This window comes from Gallinula chloropus, assembly GCF_964237585.1.
Source record: "Gallinula chloropus genome assembly, chromosome: 7".
In the NCBI taxonomy this organism is placed as follows: domain Eukaryota; kingdom Metazoa; phylum Chordata; class Aves; order Gruiformes; family Rallidae; genus Gallinula; species Gallinula chloropus.
Window position 1 is genome coordinate 29,955,621 of NC_140092.1, and position 20,163 is coordinate 29,975,783.

At 43.8% G+C, this 20,163-nt stretch overlaps 1 protein-coding gene across 1 annotated transcript; it reads left to right on the forward strand.

Annotated features, from left to right (window-relative positions):
- Positions 1 to 5,258: 5,258 nt before the first annotated feature.
- Positions 5,259 to 19,960, forward strand: PRIMPOL (primase and DNA directed polymerase; the record flags this gene model as incomplete). The annotated part of the gene is made up of 12 exons (XM_084266615.1): positions 5,259 to 5,438; positions 6,552 to 6,643; positions 7,850 to 7,991; positions 9,392 to 9,539; positions 13,292 to 13,561; positions 14,720 to 14,882; positions 16,313 to 16,410; positions 16,822 to 16,908; positions 16,998 to 17,106; positions 18,177 to 18,259; positions 18,343 to 18,389; positions 19,276 to 19,960. 12 exons carry the CDS (start codon positions 5,259 to 5,261, stop codon positions 19,558 to 19,560), a joined length of 1,704 nt encoding a protein of 567 aa, XP_084122741.1. The 3' UTR covers positions 19,561 to 19,960.
- Positions 19,961 to 20,163: the final 203 nt, after the last annotated feature.

Genomic DNA, 20,163 nt, shown 5'->3' on the forward strand with positions numbered 1-20,163 from the left:
CTGCATGAAAAACCTAAACCCATTTGAAATAGACCACTATGTTTTCTGTGAGCATTATAACCCTATTAGGTACTGCTGTCACTGATGGAATCACTCCAACACAGCAACAGCCCTTCACATCATGACTGGTCCGGATGTGGTTGTTGGAACGCACTGATGCTGGGGCCAGTACTCTGACCCTCCAAATGCAAACAGATTTTTGGCTAGTCAGCATTAATCTGCAAAATCAGCACGACCTAGAATTATTCTGAGAGTCGATGGGACCCTTGCTTATCAATTTACCTACACCTATTAATCACACCACCACCACAACGGGTAACAGCCTTGCCAGGCTCCTTAGTGCAGGTGGTGCAGCCCTTTCAAACCTACCAACTGAAGAGAAGCAGGTAATTAAAGGAGAGAATTAGGAGCTGGAGACTAGAGATCACTAGTGCTACCTGTCAACCCAGCAGGGAACGGATGGGACACAGCAGACAGGATGTCCTACACGCTGTAAAGTAAATGTAAGTCGTAATGTGAGGGTCTCGGGTATGCTTTCCCCTGCACTGGCAGGGCCAGGCCAACAGAGGTAATGTCCGTGCCATTACTGCCCCTGTGACCCTCACCGTGGGATGATGCCTCTCAGCTATGGCACACTCACTCTTTGTCAGCAGCCGGGTGGCTGCAGAGCTGGTTTCTAGATGAGGTTCGACCCGCTACCTCCAAAGCTTTATTTTGGTAGATCCACGGGCAGAATTTGACCCCACGTTTCCAGCCAGTTATCAGCTGAACGCCAGAGAGCAGCCTAAAGCTCCTCCCCTTCCTCCCCCCTTCTTTTGTTTATGTTGTTCTTCACAAAAACGGCCTCAGAGGAGCCAACTCTCTGCCCCGAGCTTCTGGGAAACTAGTAACCGAGCCCCTGCGCCCTCCCTCCGGGGAGGGGAAAGCGGCGAGGGCTGGGACGGCGCCGCGGCCGGTCTCCTCTCGCCTCTCCCGGGAGGCAAAGGCGCTGAGGGGGGAGACACACACATCCGGCCTCACAACCGACCGACCGCTGCCTCCGGCAGCCCTGCCGTGTGGCAGGAGCCCCGCGGGCAGGCGGGGGAGCGGGAAGGCGGCGCTCTGAGGCGGGCCCGCCCCGGGAGAGCGGCGGCTCCCATCCCGGCCGAGGTGCGGGGAGGCTCCCGCTCCCCTCATCCAGCTCCCTGCGGGACAGGCACAGGTAGGCGGCTGCTCCCGCCTGACCGAGGCCCCGCGGAGCCGGAGAGCCGCAGCGTGGTGCCAGCCGGGTGCCAGCCGGCCTTACCCCACCCCCACGGCTTTGTTCGGCCCAGCCGCCACGCCCGCAGCCCAGCACCCCCCGGCCGCTGCCGCCGTCCCCCACCGGCTGTCACCTACCCGCTCCGCCGGCGCTGCGCTCTGACCGACCTTCCTTCCTCTCGGCTCAGCTCGCTGCGGCGCGGATGGAGTAAAGCAGGAGGAGCCCCGAGGCTACCGACCGCCTCGCAGCCCCCCTGGCTCCTCCCCGCGCAGGGCGGGGGAACCCGCCTTCAAACGGCACGTAGTTCAAACGCCAGCGGCGGCAGCGGGCGGGTTGTGGCGGTGAGTCGGTGTCGGCGGGCATTGCCTTCCCCATACTCCCCGCAGCAGTGTCCCGCCGTGCCCCGAGGGCAGGGGGTGCGGGGCCGGGCCGAGCGCCGTGGCTGAGGAGGCGCGCGGGGCGGCCGCCTGCCCTCGCTTTCCCGCCGCCTTCGGGAGGCCGTTACTCCTTCCCGCCGCTCCCGCGCTTCCTGCCGCCGGGCCTGGCGCAGCGGGCCGGGGCCCTCGGGCGCGAAACATCAAGCGACCGCGCCCTTCGGCTGCCGCGAAGGCTGCGGTTGCCCCGCACCGGGCGGTAGCCACACGAGCCCTGTGTGGGTCCTCTCGGAGCTGCCTGAGGGTGCCGCGTTACGCTGCGCGTCGTGCTCTCCCGGTTTGCAACCCAAATCCTCTCGTCCCTCATGTCTTTTGTTTTAGCTCCTCCTCCTGCTGAAAAAACTCCCCTATATACAACGATAATCCCCCATCTTAAATAACGTGTGGGGGTGGTTACCAGATGAGGGGCGTCCTTCACGTTTCAGCGAGCTGGGTCAGCGCAGATCACAGAATCACTGGGCTTGGAAAAGACCTTCAAGACTCAAGTCCAACCATCATCAGTCCACCGTGTCAACTAAAACGTGTCTTGGAATGCCACATCTACCCATTTTTTAAATGCTCCCCAGAAACTCCACCACCTCCCCGTGCGACCCCTTCCACTGCCTGGCCACTCTTTTGGTGAAGAAGCTTTTCCTATCCGATCTGAACCTCCCCTGGCGCATCTTGAACCTGTTCCCTCTTGTCCTGTCACTAGTTATTAGGGAGAAGAGGACTGTGCCAGATCAAGACCTTCCACTTGTGATGGGGATTATCTACCACCGCTGCGTGATGAAAGCTTGGGAATTGCACAGCCGATTCACAAGTGTAGTCTGAACGCACCGTCCTGCTAGCATCCTGCTGCCCAGGCGTTCAGCCTTACACAACAGCTCTCTGAGGCTGAGGGCGAGTTTCGGCTTCATCATCAACTCTCAGGTCAGTTGGTTTCGTATTTGTCCGCTGACATTCAGTAGCAGGAGTTAAGAGGAAGTTTCGCATTAGAGACTAAGCTTTCCACACTACACCAGTCTAATCACCAGATCTCATATCCTGCAATTTGCAGAAAATTCCTCACATCTCAATTGTAGAAGCTATGTCCTCCTTGTTACTGTTGAGGGAAGAGGAGTAGTGTTTGTCAGTATGCCACAGTTTAGTTCAATATAAGGGTAACAAAGCTGTCAACATGAAATTTAGCGCTAGGGAGGTTATTCAAGATGTTCTTCTAAGGCTGAATCAGTAGCTTGGAGAAAACCCCATGGATTTATTGGTGTTTTAGAGTGTGAATTCTGTCACAGAGCTATGTTGCATGGTACGTGCAGGCCAGAAAACTTATGTATCATGTTATTTTGAGTCATGGCTGATTTGCATGTGTAAACTTCGTTTCTCGGCAGGTGTGGATAGTTTGTTTTGTCAGAACTGTTACATGGGTTGGAGCATGCACTTCTATGTATTTTTAAACTGAAATGTAGGGACAGGTATGATGAAGTCATGCATTTGTGTTTGTCTTTCCCCTGTGGCACTGGGGGGGTGACAGTTGCCACTTCTCAAATAGCAAGTCCATTTGTTTAGAAGCAAAAATTTCAACAAGTAAACCCCAACCTTCCCCCCTCCCTCCTGAAATAGAAGATGCCCACTGGCCTCATCACTAAAAAAACCAGAAGTAGCCTTCCATCAAAAGGGGGCAATGAAATAAGTTAAGTCATATCACAGGAGATCTGTTTTTCCAGGATCTTCATGCAGTCATTCTGCTGAGTCACAAACACTAAAGTCCAGATGTGTTGGTGACAAAATTTCTTCCTGGCAGCTAAAAATAAAAATAAATAGTCCCCTTACTTCTGGTGAGATAGAAGAGAGGAAGATAATGTTGGAATTTCCCAGTGAGCTCAGAAGTCTGTAGTTACACCTAGTGTGTAGGTTTAAGTTGTACGTGCTTTAAATAGGTGTGTGGTGATAGGTATAGTTGATACAGGACCTGAAGTTACCTTGGAAAGACCTGACATGTTGGGCTGCTGAGAATCCAGGAATGGTTGGACTCCAAGACCAGTGACAAGATCTCAGTTTGAGTAGTGATCATTAGGTTCAGATATCCTCCCAGCTGTGTTTCTGAAAAATCTTGTCCTGGTCTGACTATAGGACATTTAAAATCAGTAGAGAGCTATGGGAATTGTCCTTGACTTCCCTTCTTTTTAATGGACACCTTGTGGGAAAGTGCTGGTGTAGGCACTGTCTTTTGCACCCAATTAATTTACAGCAGGGCTGACAGCATCAAAATGAAACTGAGGGTTCAGCTGACTCTTCTGAGAAACACTGGTTGCTGTCTGTAATTCAATTCTTCATTCCCAAAAAAGAAACTACTTGCAGGAAATTCACAGGTCAGGAGACTGACAAGGCCTATGGAGATGATATGTCTGACCCCATCCTCCCCCAAGAGAAAAAACCCACTCTGTTACTTAGACTTGACATAGGCACTAAACTACAAAAACATGGGCAAGCTTAAATGTAGTATGGACAGAAATGTAGGTCTCCAGGAACCTGTGGAAAATTTTGAGGGGGGTTCTTAGGATCTAAGATTTGGGCTTTGGTGCCCACAAGAGTATTTAAATATTTAAAGTCAATCTGTGGATCCAGCTTGTTAAAGGTTTGAATGCTTTTGAGTGTGAGTTTCATTTTTCTCCTTCATTGCAACAGGGAGTTTGTTAAGAGAACCAAGTGGTTACACTGAGCTGAACAAAAAGATGCATCTTCATCATTGTTACTTCTTGCTCTCCTCTTCCTTGCTCTCCTCTTCCTGTGTCACAGTTCCTTAGCAATGCACACTTGCAGGAGTTCAGAAGGGCAATGAATTTTTCCAGAAAAATAAAGTTAATTAAACTTACAAGTAGTTACAGGTGTCCTACAGCCTGTGCTTTTACTACTTTTGGATTCCTTTATGTGAAGTTTAAAGGTTGCAGAGATAGCAAGCATTTCTGTGTCAGGCTATTTCTTGGAAAGAGATAAGATTGCTACCTCAAGCTTGTGAGAAAGTACACGAGCTTTTAAAGCAGGGGAAGGTGTCACTGGTCCATAGCAAAGGTTGGCAGCAGAGAATGGAGCCCTCATTTTGGGTTTCAATTCTTTGAGATACAGAGCCTGGAGTTAGAGTCACTGAGATCTGACTTGTTCTCAGGAACTCGATCGCTGTGCTACTCATACAAATTAATTATCTCATTTGTCTCTCCAACCATAAAGCAGAAGTAATAGTATTTTGCCCTCTCTACCAATGTTGTGTGGCTAGTAAACACAGTTTGTGTACTTTTTTGAGGAGGAATGTAGTACCATTCTGTAAACAAAAATGAAAATTCACAGGCCTTCCCTTCTTATGCCTGTTCTGTCTACCTTGAGTAGTTTTAATACAAAAATCTTTTACTTCCAAAAATGTGTGGAAGGAATGAATGTTAAAATGAGTCTCACAGCAAGGCTGGGTGTTGATTTCAAGTATCAGCTACCCTCTGTTAATAAATAAAGTACAGAACTGGGATCAAAAGCAGTGATGGGTACAGGATATAGTAAAAGTCAGACACAAACAGAAATTGATACTGATTTGACTCTTTGTAGTTGCTTTAGGACAAATGAAGAGAAAATGGGAAGAAAGACTGAAGAAAGTGGAAGAACTAGCATCTCACTATGAAAGAAACCCCTTTCCTCCAGTTTATAGACCCAGACTGGCCAAACCCTCTATGCCATCTTCAGTTTGGAAAATGTTTTGTCGTCAGGCTGAAGCTTTTGATTATGCCAAAACCTGTGATGAGGTAAATTATTTCTTAGATGAATGTCTCTGCTCTTTAGGTACTTCCAGTGTTGAATTGAACCTAAAAGCTTGTTTGACAGTAAAGTCTTTATCAGATTGCAAGATTATTTTGATTTTTTTCTCCTTTTTTTTTTTCCCCTCTTCACAATCCTGAAACAGGCAGGGTTTTTTGGTTTGGTGTTTTTGTGGGTTTTTTTTTTCTTTGTAGGAGATCATAATACACTGGAAGAAGCTCTAAGAAGTACTAGTTCAAACATATTAATTGTTTGGTGCTATTAACCTTTAAAACTAAAAGGCTTTTTGAGTAAGATTGTAGTGGTAGATCTGTTCCTTCTGAAGGTGAGGTAAAGGGGAAGGTACTGGAAGTTGAGTAGTAAGAAGGAGGAGGAAAAGAAAACAAGGAAGAAAAAGATGTAAACAAGAGGCAGAGACAAAATGAAAACAAGATGACTCTCCAATGGCATCAGAGTAACAAGTTCAGATGATAAGAACTTAGGAGCCAAATAAATGTTTTGCAAAATACACTCTCCATTTTCAGTTTAATACTTCTCAAACTGCTGCTTTTAAAGGAAGTGCTGGGTTTTCTTCTGTGCTGTTTTAGGTGTTTAATCCTGACAGTCTGTTTTCCAAAATGCACTCTTGCTGGCTTGGCAGTGCTTGCTTTTTCTTGGGTTTTTTTAAAATTTTCTTTTCAGATTTCTGTTTTTGCTTTAAATAATACAGAGTCTAAAGAATACTTCCTGTAAAGCCATCTATGCTGCTATCATGCCACGAGACTGCTCTGGTCGGTATATTGTTCCTCCTCCAGTGACATGTGCTTGCCACTCATCAGATAAAAGATGATTTTACAGAGAAAACAGAGTTTACATTAATGCACAGCAAAGGGAAAAAAGCTTCCAGTTTTTACCAATTTAACTGAAATCAAAATAATGATCTAAATTAGAAACAGATGCTACTTTGGTTGAGAAAGGATGTGACCTACCTATAGTTTTTTAGTATTTACTAACCTGTGACCATAGAAATTAGCATCAGATAGGAACTTCTGAAGACTTTAATTGTTTTGGGTTTTTTTTATAAAAAAAACCTCTGAACTTGAATGTTTTTATTTTGAAAGGACGTTCATGTATTTGCTTTGGAAAAGAGTGCACAGAGTGGACAACGGTTTTACCTTGTGACAACATATTATGAGCTTTGGTTTTATTACACGTGAGTATAGGAAAAGGTATCCTAGATGCTACTGTAAGATAGAAGAGTACTGGATATCCAGTTACCTGGTAATAGCTGTTACTGGATTCTTGTCTCCAACAGTGGCCTGCTCTGACTAGCACTGAACTACAGTGGGTTGCCTGAGGTTTGATCTCAGCCATGGGGGAGGGAAAACAACTATATAAGGACAAGCCACTCTATTCTGTCAGGGTTTTCAACCTTCTTTTGAGTAGCAGACTGCCAATATTTCCTGTGAATTAAGGACCCTGTCTGCTGAACTTAAATCTAATGGCAGTAGATTTGCTTTTGCTCTCAGCTTTCCTCAGGGGATCCTATCCACATGTAACACAAACGTATTTCAATTAGTTTTATATTTATTTAAATAGGCATTAATAAAAATGTCCAGTTACTGATTTGTAGTTTTGTATGTGCATGATGCTGTTTCAAGCATTGGCAATTTGGTGATGCACTGAACTTCTTTTCCCAATTTTTTCTTTTACTATAAAACACTTGTTTATCAAGTAAAAGAAATCTAAGAGCCAAGTTTTATATGAAATTTGAACTTTATAATTTTTTTTTCAATTTGAAAATGAGATTAAGTTTTTACTTAGTTGGGAAAAAGTGTGTGTGATCTCATTTTTAGTGCTTAAGACATAGAATCATAGAATGGTTCTGGTTGGAAAAGACCTTCAAGATCATCGAGTCCAACCATGTATCCAGCCCAACTAGGTCCAACCCTAAACCATGTCACCAAGTACATCATCTACTTTTCTTTTAAACACCTCCAGGGATGGTGACTCAATCACTTCCCTGGGCAGCCTGTTCCAGTATCTGACAACCCTTTCAATGAAGAAATTTTTCCTAATATCATATAACTGATAATAAGGCTTTTTACTGTAGTTTCCCTCATTCCTTAAACTCAACAGCATTTCTGTTGGTAGTATGAATTGTAAGACTTGGCAGGGTGGGGAGGAGAATACTTTACAGAACTAAATTCTAGGCCAGACAAATATCTTTTTGATATTTGATGCTGAAGTTAGTTACATGTTTTTCAAAGCATTATAGAGCTACTACATTTTTTTTTAATATTGGTGGTTGATTGAAAAATAAAAGAACATTTAGGACTTGTGGGGTCCTTGTTGGCAACTGATAAGTATATATAATGTTTCTCATAAGAGGTTGTGATTTGGTTTTGGTTTTCTTTAGGAAAGATTATAAAACAAGTCTTATGCATTGCTATGAAGTGATTCCTGAAAAAGATCCTTGCAAACTTTATTTTGACTTGGAGTTCTACAAACCAGCAAATCCCGGTGCAGACGGCGAGGTCATGGTTGCAAAGTTAATTGAGGTAAACCAGAGCAAGGTCACCTTGTAGATTAATGTGAACTTGTTGTTTATTTAATTCAGAACCAAAGTATTTGCCACCTCATATTGTTTATTCTGTAGTAAAACAGAAAAAGAACTGTGGACCTGGTGGTTGTTTTTGATGAAGTAAAAAGTCCTGTTGTAATCAAAGCAAAGGTTCTCTCCTTTGAGTTGAAAGATAAAGGTGAGAATTGTGGTTTGTAGAAATGCCTACATTCACTGTGGGCTTACTGATATGAGGAGTTTGCTTTTGCAGATTGTTTTATGTGCTCTGCCACTTCAGAGCTGTAAAACTGAAGGAGTGTTTAGGTGTTCGTCAGAGCGGCGTCGACAAAAGTTCCATTCAGATATTCCTCAGCTCATTTCCTTTGCAGCTGGTGCAGTCATAGATCAAGGCTTAGATAAATACCTCCTGATTTTAGGTGTCTTCAGGTGGCAGTGCAATATGGCTGAGTTATATCACAGTGTAGAGAACATCAGGTGATTGCACCTACCAATGTGGTACCTAAAGTTAAAAGTCTTTGCTAATTATCAATTTCATTTAGTAGTGCAAATTTCCATTCTGTTGCAAATTCAGTATAATAGAGGTGGAAAATAAAGTGGGTTTTTAGAATAATATCTTCTTTTCCAATAAAAGCTCTTTGTGAGCGGGCATTTGTGAGACTTCTGACGCTAGAAAGGAAAGACAAAGATGATCAAGGTTGTTCCTTTGTAAGGAACCCTTCACTGATAACAGAATCTGGAGGGATTTACTCCACTGGGCATCAGTTCTGAACTCTAGAGAATCTTCAGGTTAAGAGGAGAACTTTGGATTTGTTGGGTGGGGAATCTGAGATGCTAAAATCCTTAGCTTCCAGATCCTGAGGGTCTGAGTCCTAGTCCTAAACAGGAGTAATCACAAACTTATCTTATAAAAAGTCTGTAGAGCTGTTTTAGAGCCAGACATCTTGGGGTTTCTGCTTAGTTAGTGCTCATTGGGTTGTACCTATGAATTAGCTAAGCCCTATCAGTTAATTAACATACCAGCCCTTTCTATCATGTTAGCCTCTATCTTCTGCTCTAGATACGCCTGCATTGCAAACATTGTCACTGTGGGTGTTAGCTGCTTTGTGGTGGTGAAAAAACCCTAGAAGATAAAGCCACAAAATTAGCCTTTGACCTGAAAATCTGCTAGAATGTTGACTTGCTTATTTTGGGAAATACAGTTTATGTCAAATTTGGTAACAATTTGCTATGTTATCAGTTAGTTTGAATTAGTTGTGTGCTCAAGTGAGGAAGGAAAAAAAACACCTTGAAAAAAGGATGTAGAATCTTGTTAGGATTTATAGATACCACTATTAAAAATGCTAAACAACATAGCCTAATTAATGTTTATCATTTCAGCTTGTCAGCCAAAAATTAAAAGAACTTTATGATGTAAATTGTTCAGCCAAAGATGTCTTGAATTTAGATTCCAGCACTGACGAAAAATTTAGTCGACACTTAATATTTCTACTCCAAAGGACTGTATTTAAGGATAATACTCATGTTGGTAAGTATGTTCTTTTCTCTTACACCTAGAAATAAAAGGTGAGGTTTTTACTTTGTACACTGCCATCTCACACTTGAATGTTTATTTCAATCAAATTTCTATGTGGAAAAGAGTATGTATTCCCTGCAGAAATGACTACCTATTTCTGTTTCATTAAGGCTCAGTATTTCTCAATTCACCTTCTACTTCCTTTTTCTATAATTAGTGTTTGTGTTGGCAGATATGTAACTTTTCTTTGTGCCTGTATGTTTTATTTACAAAGCTACTGGCAAGGCTGGCTTTTGGCCTGAAAATCATTTTACAGTATGACTGCTGAATGTTCAGGTTAATGTCAGTTTTCACAATTAAACCTACGAGCTTTGGCTTTATATGCAGTTGGTGTGTGCTCAGCACAGGGCCAGGAAGGCAGGACAAATATGCCACATCATGGCATAACCATCATTAATAGGAAGCCCAAAGCTGTTTTAATTGTTGATGTAAGTTGGGATTTCGTGGGATATGGCAACTCCCAACATGAAGAATTGATGGTTCAGGGTTGTCTTGGCTCCATTTTTAAAACAAGTATAATACTACTTTTTCATTTTGTATGTTTTGAAAATACTTCTAAAATGCTGGTTTTGAAGCAGTGAGGTGATCAGGCTGCCCAGGGGGTGTGGAGTCTCCTCTGGAGAGATTCAAGACCCATCTGGATGCCAACCTGTGTGACCTGTCCTAGGGACCCTGCTTTGGCAGGGGGGTTGGACCCAATGATCTCTGGAGGTCCCTTCCAGCCCCTACAGTTCTGTGATTAAGAAATGTTAATTTAATATTAATATTATATATTCTCTCTGGTGTGTGGTAAAACAGGCTTATAGCCATACATTGAGCAATGAGGGCACAGTAGGATATTAGCTGAGTTTTGACTGAGTGCAGCAGGAACTGATGGAAAACAACTGGCTCGGTGGTGGAAAGAATATCTGTATCAACCTCCAAATGCAGAAGTTTGGGTTCTTTAACACTGTACCTGCAGCCTTTGTTTTGGCATTTCTTAAAATTTGAGTGTTGGATTTTGTAACCTTTGTTCCTCTCTGTGTTTTTCAAACAAGCAAATAGGGTGAGGGAGGGGATGCAGAAATACTTCTAGAGATCCCTATCAGAAGCAATGAAATATGTATGTGTGAGGTTTAGCTCTACTGTTTGTGTTCAGCAGGAACTGTGGCAACCACAGCAAGGTTACACGTATCAGAAATTCATTCTGTGCTTTGCTCCTGGGTTTTCACTGGTAGTAGGATGGAAAGAGTGCAGGATGTTGGGTTCACCATTTTTGTCCCAGTCGGATTCCCACTTTTATTCCACTGTCTGCTTGGTCACAATCTGTCCAACTGTCTTGGTACCCAGCCTCTGTTTTCCTTTCCTGCCCTTACCTCTCCTCCTAGCTCTGCACCTTCCCTCATTCCAGTCTTAAATAATATTCTTTTTTCTTCTTTTATACCTCCTGTGGTTGTAAAGTGCCTTCTTACTGTGCATAGTTTGAGTCCTAGCATTGCTGTGCTGTCATTAATGACACACTGCTGGGCTACTTCCTAGCCCAGTACAGCTTTAGAGCTGTTTCCCTTTTCAGTTGTCTAGTCATGGGGAGAACACGTGTACTGCTGGATCCAAGTTGTGTAGGGCAGACACGTGGTTTTGTGTTGCTCTGAGGAATCATCTGTGAAAGGTCTTGTCAGCACAAACAGCTGGAGGAGGGGAGCAAACTGTACGGAGAGGCTGGATTAGTAAGCCTGGGTGCATCTGTTCCCACTGGAGCCTCCTCTTCTCCAGGCTGAACAAGCCCAGCTCTCTCAGCCTGTCCTTGTAGGGGGAGGTGCCCCAGCCCTCTAATGATTGATATCCAGGGTCTGAGTTCATGGCTCATGTCAGAAAGTGCAGGAGACGGTGTAAGTCCACAGGGAAGCTGTGCAGACCAGTGCATTTGCTTTGATATTCACAGCTGGCAAATCCCAAATATAAAAATACAAAATACAATCAGGATGCAAAAGTGTGAAACACAAAGCCTGGCTCCAACATCTGACCAGTCAGAAGAAATGTGAGGAGAGAAAACAAAGGGGTGTGAATGATAAAAAACTCACCTCAAACTAATCTTTCACTCACAGAACCCTTGCTGTTCTGACACCAGGGTAGTTCTTACTTAATCACACACCCAAAAAGGAATATTGCCAGCCAGGACTTTTACAGATCTCAAACTTGGTCATTGAGATAAACTACAGTTCTGAGAGAGGTGCATTTTCTCCCTGAGCTGGAGATCCAGGTGACTTCTGTCCCTGACCTGAAAACGCTGTCTATGACAGTGAATCATTTGTATGCCTCCCTAGTCCTGTAATGAATTACAAGGATGCTGGTACAGATGCTTGATGTGCAGAGTCACTCTGCTGGTATGTAGCACAGGAGGACTGAGAATCATATTCTTTCAGGTTCTCCCCTTGCCAGTCCTTCCACTTCCTAGTTCTTCTTCCACATCTCTATTTATTCTCCTCTTTCTCCCTGCCAGTGATTTGGCCATGGTTTTCACTTGTTTCTCTGTCGTTATACCATCCAGCAGAGCCTGGAGTACAGCAGGTCCTGGATCACAATACTGGGAGTTTGAAAAGTCGTTACAAAACACTTGTGTGAAAGTAATTGTTGTTTGAGTAAACCCTGGTCAAACTGTTACATCAGTTAATATAACATAAAGCTGCCAATAAACCTTAATTGTTCTGAGATTAAAACTAGGGAAAGCAGCAGTGAGAGGGATGAACACAAGCTCTCCAGAATCCTACATCTGAGATTGTTGGTGTCACTATGTGCTGTGTCATGAACTACTGCAGAAATACTCAGCAAAATGAGTAAAAACTACCTATGATTGGATAAAAACCCCCAATTGTGTGGTACCAAAGCTATGTGAATGCTTTATTATACAGTTCCACTGACCAGTACTTGAAATATTAAACTACATTTTATAAAGGACCTTGATTATTTATTTTTTCAACATCACTGTCATTAACAAAAGGGTCCTTCTGTTGGATTAAGTCTTACTGGTAACAGCCTAGGTCGTATGCAGAAGTGTTCCTGCTAAGCTGGCATGAAGACCCAGTTTCCTGGGTCAGTAAGTTCTGACACTCTAGTGGGAAATTAATGTTCCCAGGAATGTCAGTGTGAAAGTCTTCCTGGTATTATCCATTAAGTTAAGTCTGTGCTGCAAGCATGGGAGCAGCTCAAGATCTTGTCTGTCAGAGGCTTTAGTAAGGGCAGCAGTACAGGTGTTGGGATGGGTAGGAGGAATTCTCTGGAAAGATTTCAATTTTGCACATTTATCCAGGACTTTGAGTTTAGTTTGGGAAATTGTAGCGACAGCCTGTGCACTTCTGTTTCCTTATGTTGCCTTGATTTCTCAAGGGGAGATGGCTTCTCAGTTCTCTCTTCTCAGTAGTGAAGCTGCTGAGGGGAAGATTGTGGCTGTATGATATGATTGCTATAGGAAAAGTTATTTTCTTGTGTTGTTTTTCTTTTAAAAAGAAATAGTTCAGTAAAAATTCGTACCAAGCATGTGTGTCAGACACCTGCCAGAACCACTTGCTGCATCGGGCTGGTTGGAGGACTTTTTCTAAAAATCCAGAAGGGGAAATAAATAAACCTCAAACTCCAACCAGTTCCATCTCACAGGAGCTATCGGGTGCCTTCTTGACATTACCTGCCTTTGTGGGGGGGTTGTGTGTGTGTGTGTCTGTGTTTTGCAGGTAACTTTGTGAGAGCCGTTTTGCAGCCTGCCATAAGGTTAATGGAGAGCCAAGCTGCTGTTGAGGTTGCAGGAGGAGCAGCAGGACAGCATTCTACGGGAGCTGGATCAGATGGCTCTCTTCCACACGTGGGAGATGCCTCAGAAGACTGTCCAGCCGTTGCTCACAAAACAAAAGATACGGAAGCATCACACCAGGGAGAACAGTTGGAATTTTCCTTTCTCATAGTAAATGGTAAAGGAGGAGACAAGCAGCTGTTTGTTGATCTAGGTAAATATGCAAAGTGCTTTTAAGCATCTTTGATGTGCCACAGCGGTGAAGAAATGAGATGTTCCTTAATCTTTGCTGGCAGACAGTGAGAACAAAGTGTTTGTTGTTGTCCCTACAGTTGGAATTTAAACCACACACAATACATGCCCGAAGTGTCATCATACAAATGCTGCACTTTAACAGAGCCTGAGATTCTTGGTCCGTGGAACTTCTTATATCACTACATCTAATTACTCTGAAGTTTGAAGAAACCCTTGCCATATAAGACTCTCTTTGTTAATGTTGTCCCTAAGGACTTAATGCTCCTGTTTCAATTAAAAGAGGATAGTACATATTGCTTGTTTGTTAATTTAGAAGTTGCTTAATTGTGGAACGAATCTTACAGGTGGAGCCTTCTGTATTGTTCCACCTCTACGAGTTGAGCCTTCTTCCCCTCTCTGGAATGGCAGTTGTTAGGTTCTAATGGCAGAACAATAGAAATTAAGGGTTGGGCTTTTCATGCCCCGTTTGTGCTCAGCCTGATCATGGCATTAAAATGTTAAAAGCCTCCAGGGAGCACAACGCCTGGAGTCGGCCTGATGTGTGAAATTTTGCCCTTCCTTCATCCCCACACCTGGTCTCTCTGCTCCTTTACCCACAGCAGCCCGTTGTGTACATGAGAACTGTTTACCAACCCCTTCCTAGACAGGTTAGGCAGCGTTTACCATACCTGTTGATTTTTCGGTGGTGGTTTTGAGGTTGGGGTTAAATTTCCCGGGTGCATACTTGGCAGACTTCACCTCAGTGGTGTCTGGTACACCAGACCCGGGGCGTTTGCTGAACAGGAAGCACTTGCTGGTTAGAATGGCTGTGTAAAGCAAGTGATGCTCAGCCGCATTTCACAAAGTGCCTGCGGCTTTATACTGGGAGAAACTTTTAGCAATCGAAAGGCTTAAAGTGCCTGTGTAGAGCTCTTAAGTGTTTGTCTGAATGCTTCCATACCAACAGTGTGCCTGGGGGCATGCTCTTGCTTTGTTGTCTTCTTTTTATCTGTGGGAAGCCAGTGATTTTTTCCCCATTCCTGACAACCTTAGCTGGGTCTAAGGAAAAATGTTTAGTTCACAAGTGCTAAGTACCAGAACTCCCAGCCAGCATTAATAAATATTTGGTTTTCCCTAGGAGTTTATACAAGGAATAGAAATTTCCGGATGTATAAGTCATCAAAAGCAGGAAAAAATGTGATCCTGAAGATAGCAGAGGATAATAAGTTTGTCCCTGACTGTGAAGCAAATGTTTCCTTGGAAGAAGCTTATTTTCTTTCCTCTCTGATCTGCAACGTTAGGTAATGAAATGTTTCATTCCAGCATTATTTTAAAATAGGTATTACAGTGATGTTTGGGTTTTTTTTTTTTACCAATAACTGCTGTCAAGGGGCAGTGAATGTTGGTAGTGAAATCGAGGCATTCCCAGCAGAATTCTTTGGGTTTGAAGGATTAATTTCTTGGGACTCCTTTTATTATTGTTTTTTTTTAACCTACTTCCTAATGTGTAAAAAACAGAGCATGTGGTAGGGCCGCTGAGTTGGGCCTGGTTTCTGTGTACACACTCAGGCTGCGAAATGTAACTGTTCCTAACTTTGGTCAGGTTCTGGAAAATGTACAGATTCCCAGTCAATGAGATATGAAAAGTCTAAATATTTTCCAGTGTTTGATATAAAAATAGCAAAAATATGTTTGCATGTGCTTACTTGTGTATCACATTTCCTGGTCCAGGGATAGAACCCAAGGGAACAGCATGAAGCTGTGACAGGGGACGTTTAGGCTGGATGTCAGGAAGAGGTTCTGTACTGAGAGGGGGGTCGGGCACTGGCACAGGCTCCCCAGGGAAGTGGTCACAGCCCCGAGCTGGGCTGAGCTCAAGAAGCGTCTGGACGATGCGCTCAGTCCCATGCTCTGACTTGGCTGGGCCTGTGTGGAGCCAGGAGTGGGACTCCATGGTCCTTGGGGGTCCCTCCCAGCTCAGGACAGCCTGGCATTCTATGGAACCTCCTTAGGTTGGATACTGGTACACACAACAAGGAACCTTTCTGTATCTAGTCAAAATCTCTGATAGGTGTTGCCCTGCACTGGCTGGATCTTAAGATGATCCTAATCCTTACTGCAGCAGAAAGAAGGTTAAAAATGGCACACCTATTTGTATGAGAGCATGTCTGATATTTTTTTATCAAAATATTTCACTTCAGTCACTGTCTTGAACTGGTGGCAGGAGCCCTGCAGCACACACAGTACGTGTGGAGCATGGTCAGACCAGACATGTTGGCTGAATCTGCCATAAGTGTGGACCAGAAATGTGGCCTTGTGCAGTCATCTGGCTTCCAGCTACTGGTGTGGCAAGGAAAAGCAGTTCATTGCTTAAAGCCAAACAAAGCCAGTGCAACCTGTCAGAGGATAAGTGTGTGTGCGTGCGTGCGTGCGTGCGTGCCAGCCTTGGGTGTACTGGGGTCTGGGATTTTTGCCAGGAAACCACTTTTGCTGTTCCTTTGGAGAAAACCAAGCTCTATGATTTCCTCCTAAGCCAAAGGAAGCTGTCACAATGAGACGAAAAGAGCGCTGCAGGGACAGTGACAGGTGCTGTGCAGGCTCAGGGGGTGGCTGAGGTTCAAGTCATCTGGTCCAACCAGCAGGGCCACCTGGAGCTGGTGGCCCAGGACTGTTACCCCATACTGTGCTATGCTGTAAGAGTTACACTGTTTCCCTGTTACTCTCTCTTCAGAGTGAAGGATGACACAAAAGTTCTGTCAGCTGAGTTTTCAGAGGAGGAAAGAAAAATGTCTGCTTTTTCAAAGAGTAAACCCCCCGGAAGCAGTAAAGGTACCTCAAGCCTTGTCTACTCTATGGGGTAGGGGGAAGTACTCAAATTAGATGTACTGTGACCTACTGACTTGATAAGATTTAGGAGAGCTTTTCTCCAGTGAGCTCTCTGTGGGAGGCAGAGTTTAGTGGTACTGAAGAATGCTCTGCAGCACATCAAAGTCTTTTCCCCTCCTCTCCCACTCCCGTAGCTGTCATGCTCTGTCCCACTTCCCTCTGTACCTTAGGCTGGGGGAGCAGGTGCTGTTTAAAGACCTACAGGAAAAGAACACTGGATTTATCTCTGGTTTTATGTAATGGTTTGCTGTGATTCAGGGACATTTTCTGTCTGTGGTCTCTATATAATGTCTAACAAGTAGCCATCACAGTGACAAAACCAGTAACAGCATCCCTGGTTTTTCTCTTTAACAGATTCCATGGAAGGTTATCAGGATTCACCATACCCAGAAATTGATTGCTTTGTTCGTTCTCTGGTGAATAAAGACGGTGTGCAAGGAAGTAAAGACCACTTTATTAATTACAAATGAGAATTCTGCAGCAGTACTTTTAAAGAAAGAAAAATTAACTATTGTTTTCTTTCCCCCCAGGGATACGGCAATGGAATTACTTCTTTAAGGAGGAACTACTGGTATATGATATTTCTGGTTACCGTTGGTGTGAAAATATTGGAAGAGCTCACAAAAGTAACAACATCATGTATGTTCTTTAACTGTTTGTTCCCTACTTCCTTTAAAAGCACCTGCTTTATTTTCCTGCTTAACTGTTACCCTATAAAAACACTGGGAAACTCTTAGAGATAGACTGAGCACTGCTCTGTCACTATTTCTGCTGTCTTGCTCTGTGGGGATGCCTGGTGATACCTGAACCTGTGTTTCTAACACCTCCACGAAGCTGTCACGCCGTTTAAAATACACACCAGAAGAGGCTAACATACAAGTCAGAGTGTGTTTAAGCTCTGTGCTTTGATGCTTCTTGGCCAGGAAGCTGAGCAATCAGAAATAAGATAAAGAGAACAGACTGTTTTTAATTACAAACCCTAAATTCCATTCTTACGCTATTAACATGACAGAGGTAACTCCTGTCCCCTTCAGTCAAGGTGAGTTTTGCTGGTGACTTTACAAGGGCTCAGCCTGCTTACAGTTCTAGCAACCTAAGCATTGAAAAGTCAGGGGAGTTTAGAACTTAGAATTGCAGTATATCATTAGTAGAAACATTGTAACTTCAAAATAATTGTGCAGAACATTTTAAATCACGGAAAAATAAGGACTGTGGGTTTTGAGAATTACAGGTGTTAAAGAAACAACCCTCTGCAGCCACTGTACTAGATGAAGTTAGTGCTTCTAGCAAGCTGCTTGAAGCCTGGTGTTTGTAAAGCACAGCTGGAGGAGCTGGGTTGTCTCAGCAGCTGACAGGAAATAGTTATTTTATCTGTCTTATAATGAAATTCTCTGTAACAGCAGCAGTAACATTTTGCCTTATGGTTAGGGTCTGTATGCTAATCTTACTTTTATGACTTTTTCTTCCAAGCCTAACGTAATGAAGTTAACTAAAATTCACTATTGGATGTTAGTCTTAAGATATATATCTTAAGAAGCCTGAAGCTTATTGAAAAAAATAAGCCTGCAGAAAACAAGTAAGCAATAAGCATGTCCAAGTATGAAAGCATTGTCTGTAGACAGGGGCAGGCCAACCTCGGTCAGCTTTATACTGTGTGAATTCACTTTGGTTACATCCTGCTCCTAAAAACTCAAGTATTTCACTCTTAGGATCCTGGTAGATCTGATGAAGGAAATCTGGTATCAGAAATGCCACGATCCAGTCTGCAGAGAAAACAACTTCAAATCACAAAGTACGTATTCGCTGACCTCAAACCAGTTGCACTTAATGCTTTGTGAGGTGTTACCTTTACTGAATGCCATGTATTTGATTTAGGTTTTCCATTACCACTGGAGATTCGCCTCCCTTCTCTGTTCAGAGAGGTACGTTCCTGTCCTGTCAATATGCCAGAGTTCTTCTGGAAGTGATTAGAAGTCCCTGCTAGCACAGCCTGCTGAGTGCTGTACAGTAGGTAGCTCCCCATGCTGCTGGGCTGGTAGCTCCATACATGCCTTTTGAAGTCCCCCAGCAGCAGATCTAGCACAAAAACTGTCACAGGTGATCACTTAGGTGACTGAAGAGCCTGCCCTCACCTGGGACCAACGCTTTGCTTCCATTCCAGTGTGAGCTGAAGTTCCCTGTGCATAAACAGCAAGAGCAGGCAGGGGCAGAATGGAAAAAGGGCCCAAGTTTAGCTCTGCTCTGCACGTTTGACTACAGCAGACCTGCTCCTGGAACGTCACTCAGAGTCAGATTGAAGTCAGAGACCTTCACATCTGACGTCACTTAACACCACTTTAGCGATTCAAGCAGTTATGTTTAAATATTCTATGTGGGTGAACTGACCTGATGCTGGGCCCAGAGTCCAAGCCTGGAACATAACAGCTGTTCTGCTGAGTCAGCCATTAGAGCTGGCATCCTCACAGCTTGAAAAGTGTGGATTTAAAATGCCACACTGTAGCAGGGCTCACTAAGCACTGCCTAAGCAGAGTGTCAATAGCTGCTGGGCTTACTTCACAGAAACAGTAATCTGAATGCAGGCTCAGTACCTTTAAACAGATGCTAAAACTAGTTTTAACATATTTTTTAAGCTGTATTCAACAGACTACTATTAGTTTGCTAGAGAAGCAGCAAATTTCTATGAAAACAGGGTAACCAGGTGCACCACAGGGCAACCTGGCTTTAACTTAACCTGCAGGTGAGCTCAGAGCAGTTAAAGGCATGAAGACCACTTGCACGGGGAGTAAATTGTATTGTTGTTTCTGAAAGGAAGAAGAGGATTTGCTAATGGCTGAAAGGGGGAAGGCAGAAGAAAAAGTAAACCCACCTCCCAGTGCATCGAACCTAGAAAAAAGCTCCTCTCAAGTCTTCCCGGTGTCAGGCAGCGAGTGGGACAATGCAAGCGATGATGCCTGGTTCCTGGAAGCTACTGAAGATGTGGAACTAGCTGAAGCTGCAAGCCACAGTCTGGATTACACCATGGAAGACATTCCTGAGGAAGTTCTTTCAGAAGCATTAAGGAAACAGGACACTGGCACTGAGGAAGACAACTAACTGCAGCCTGGGCCAGCAGACAGACTGCTGGCGATGAAGCCTGTGTATCACACCAGAAATGCTGTTCCAGAGCTGTAAGGCAAAGCAGTGAGTAACTGTGAACAAACACGTGATTTTCAGCAGGCACGAGGAGACCACAGGAGGTTACAGGGGGCTGCAGAGCACTGGACTGAAAACTCGTGACGGATGCTGCCCCAAGTTTAGCACTTTTAATACTTTGCTGTGTGGTTTGTTAGTTGTATATCTGAGCTTTACTGATGAACCCAGTAAATAGATTTCTTCCAGAAATGGGAGAAAAATCTTTTTATTATATTTCTATTTTAAATAAATAATTATTGCGCATTCAACCTAAGCCTAAGAGTTCTCTTTTAAAATTGCTTTCAAGGTTACACTACTTTAATCTTGGCCTATCAAACCCCAAGACTGTTAACAGAGCAGAGAAAAGCTTTAGTACTATAACTGGAATTGCCATTCAGTGATTTCACTGACATTCTGAGCGAGTTCTCACAGGGACTATTTAACAGTCGAAGGACACAATCTCTGATAAAGTCACTGACTTAATCATTGTTACTGTTCTCTTCCATATTTAAACAATCTTCAAGC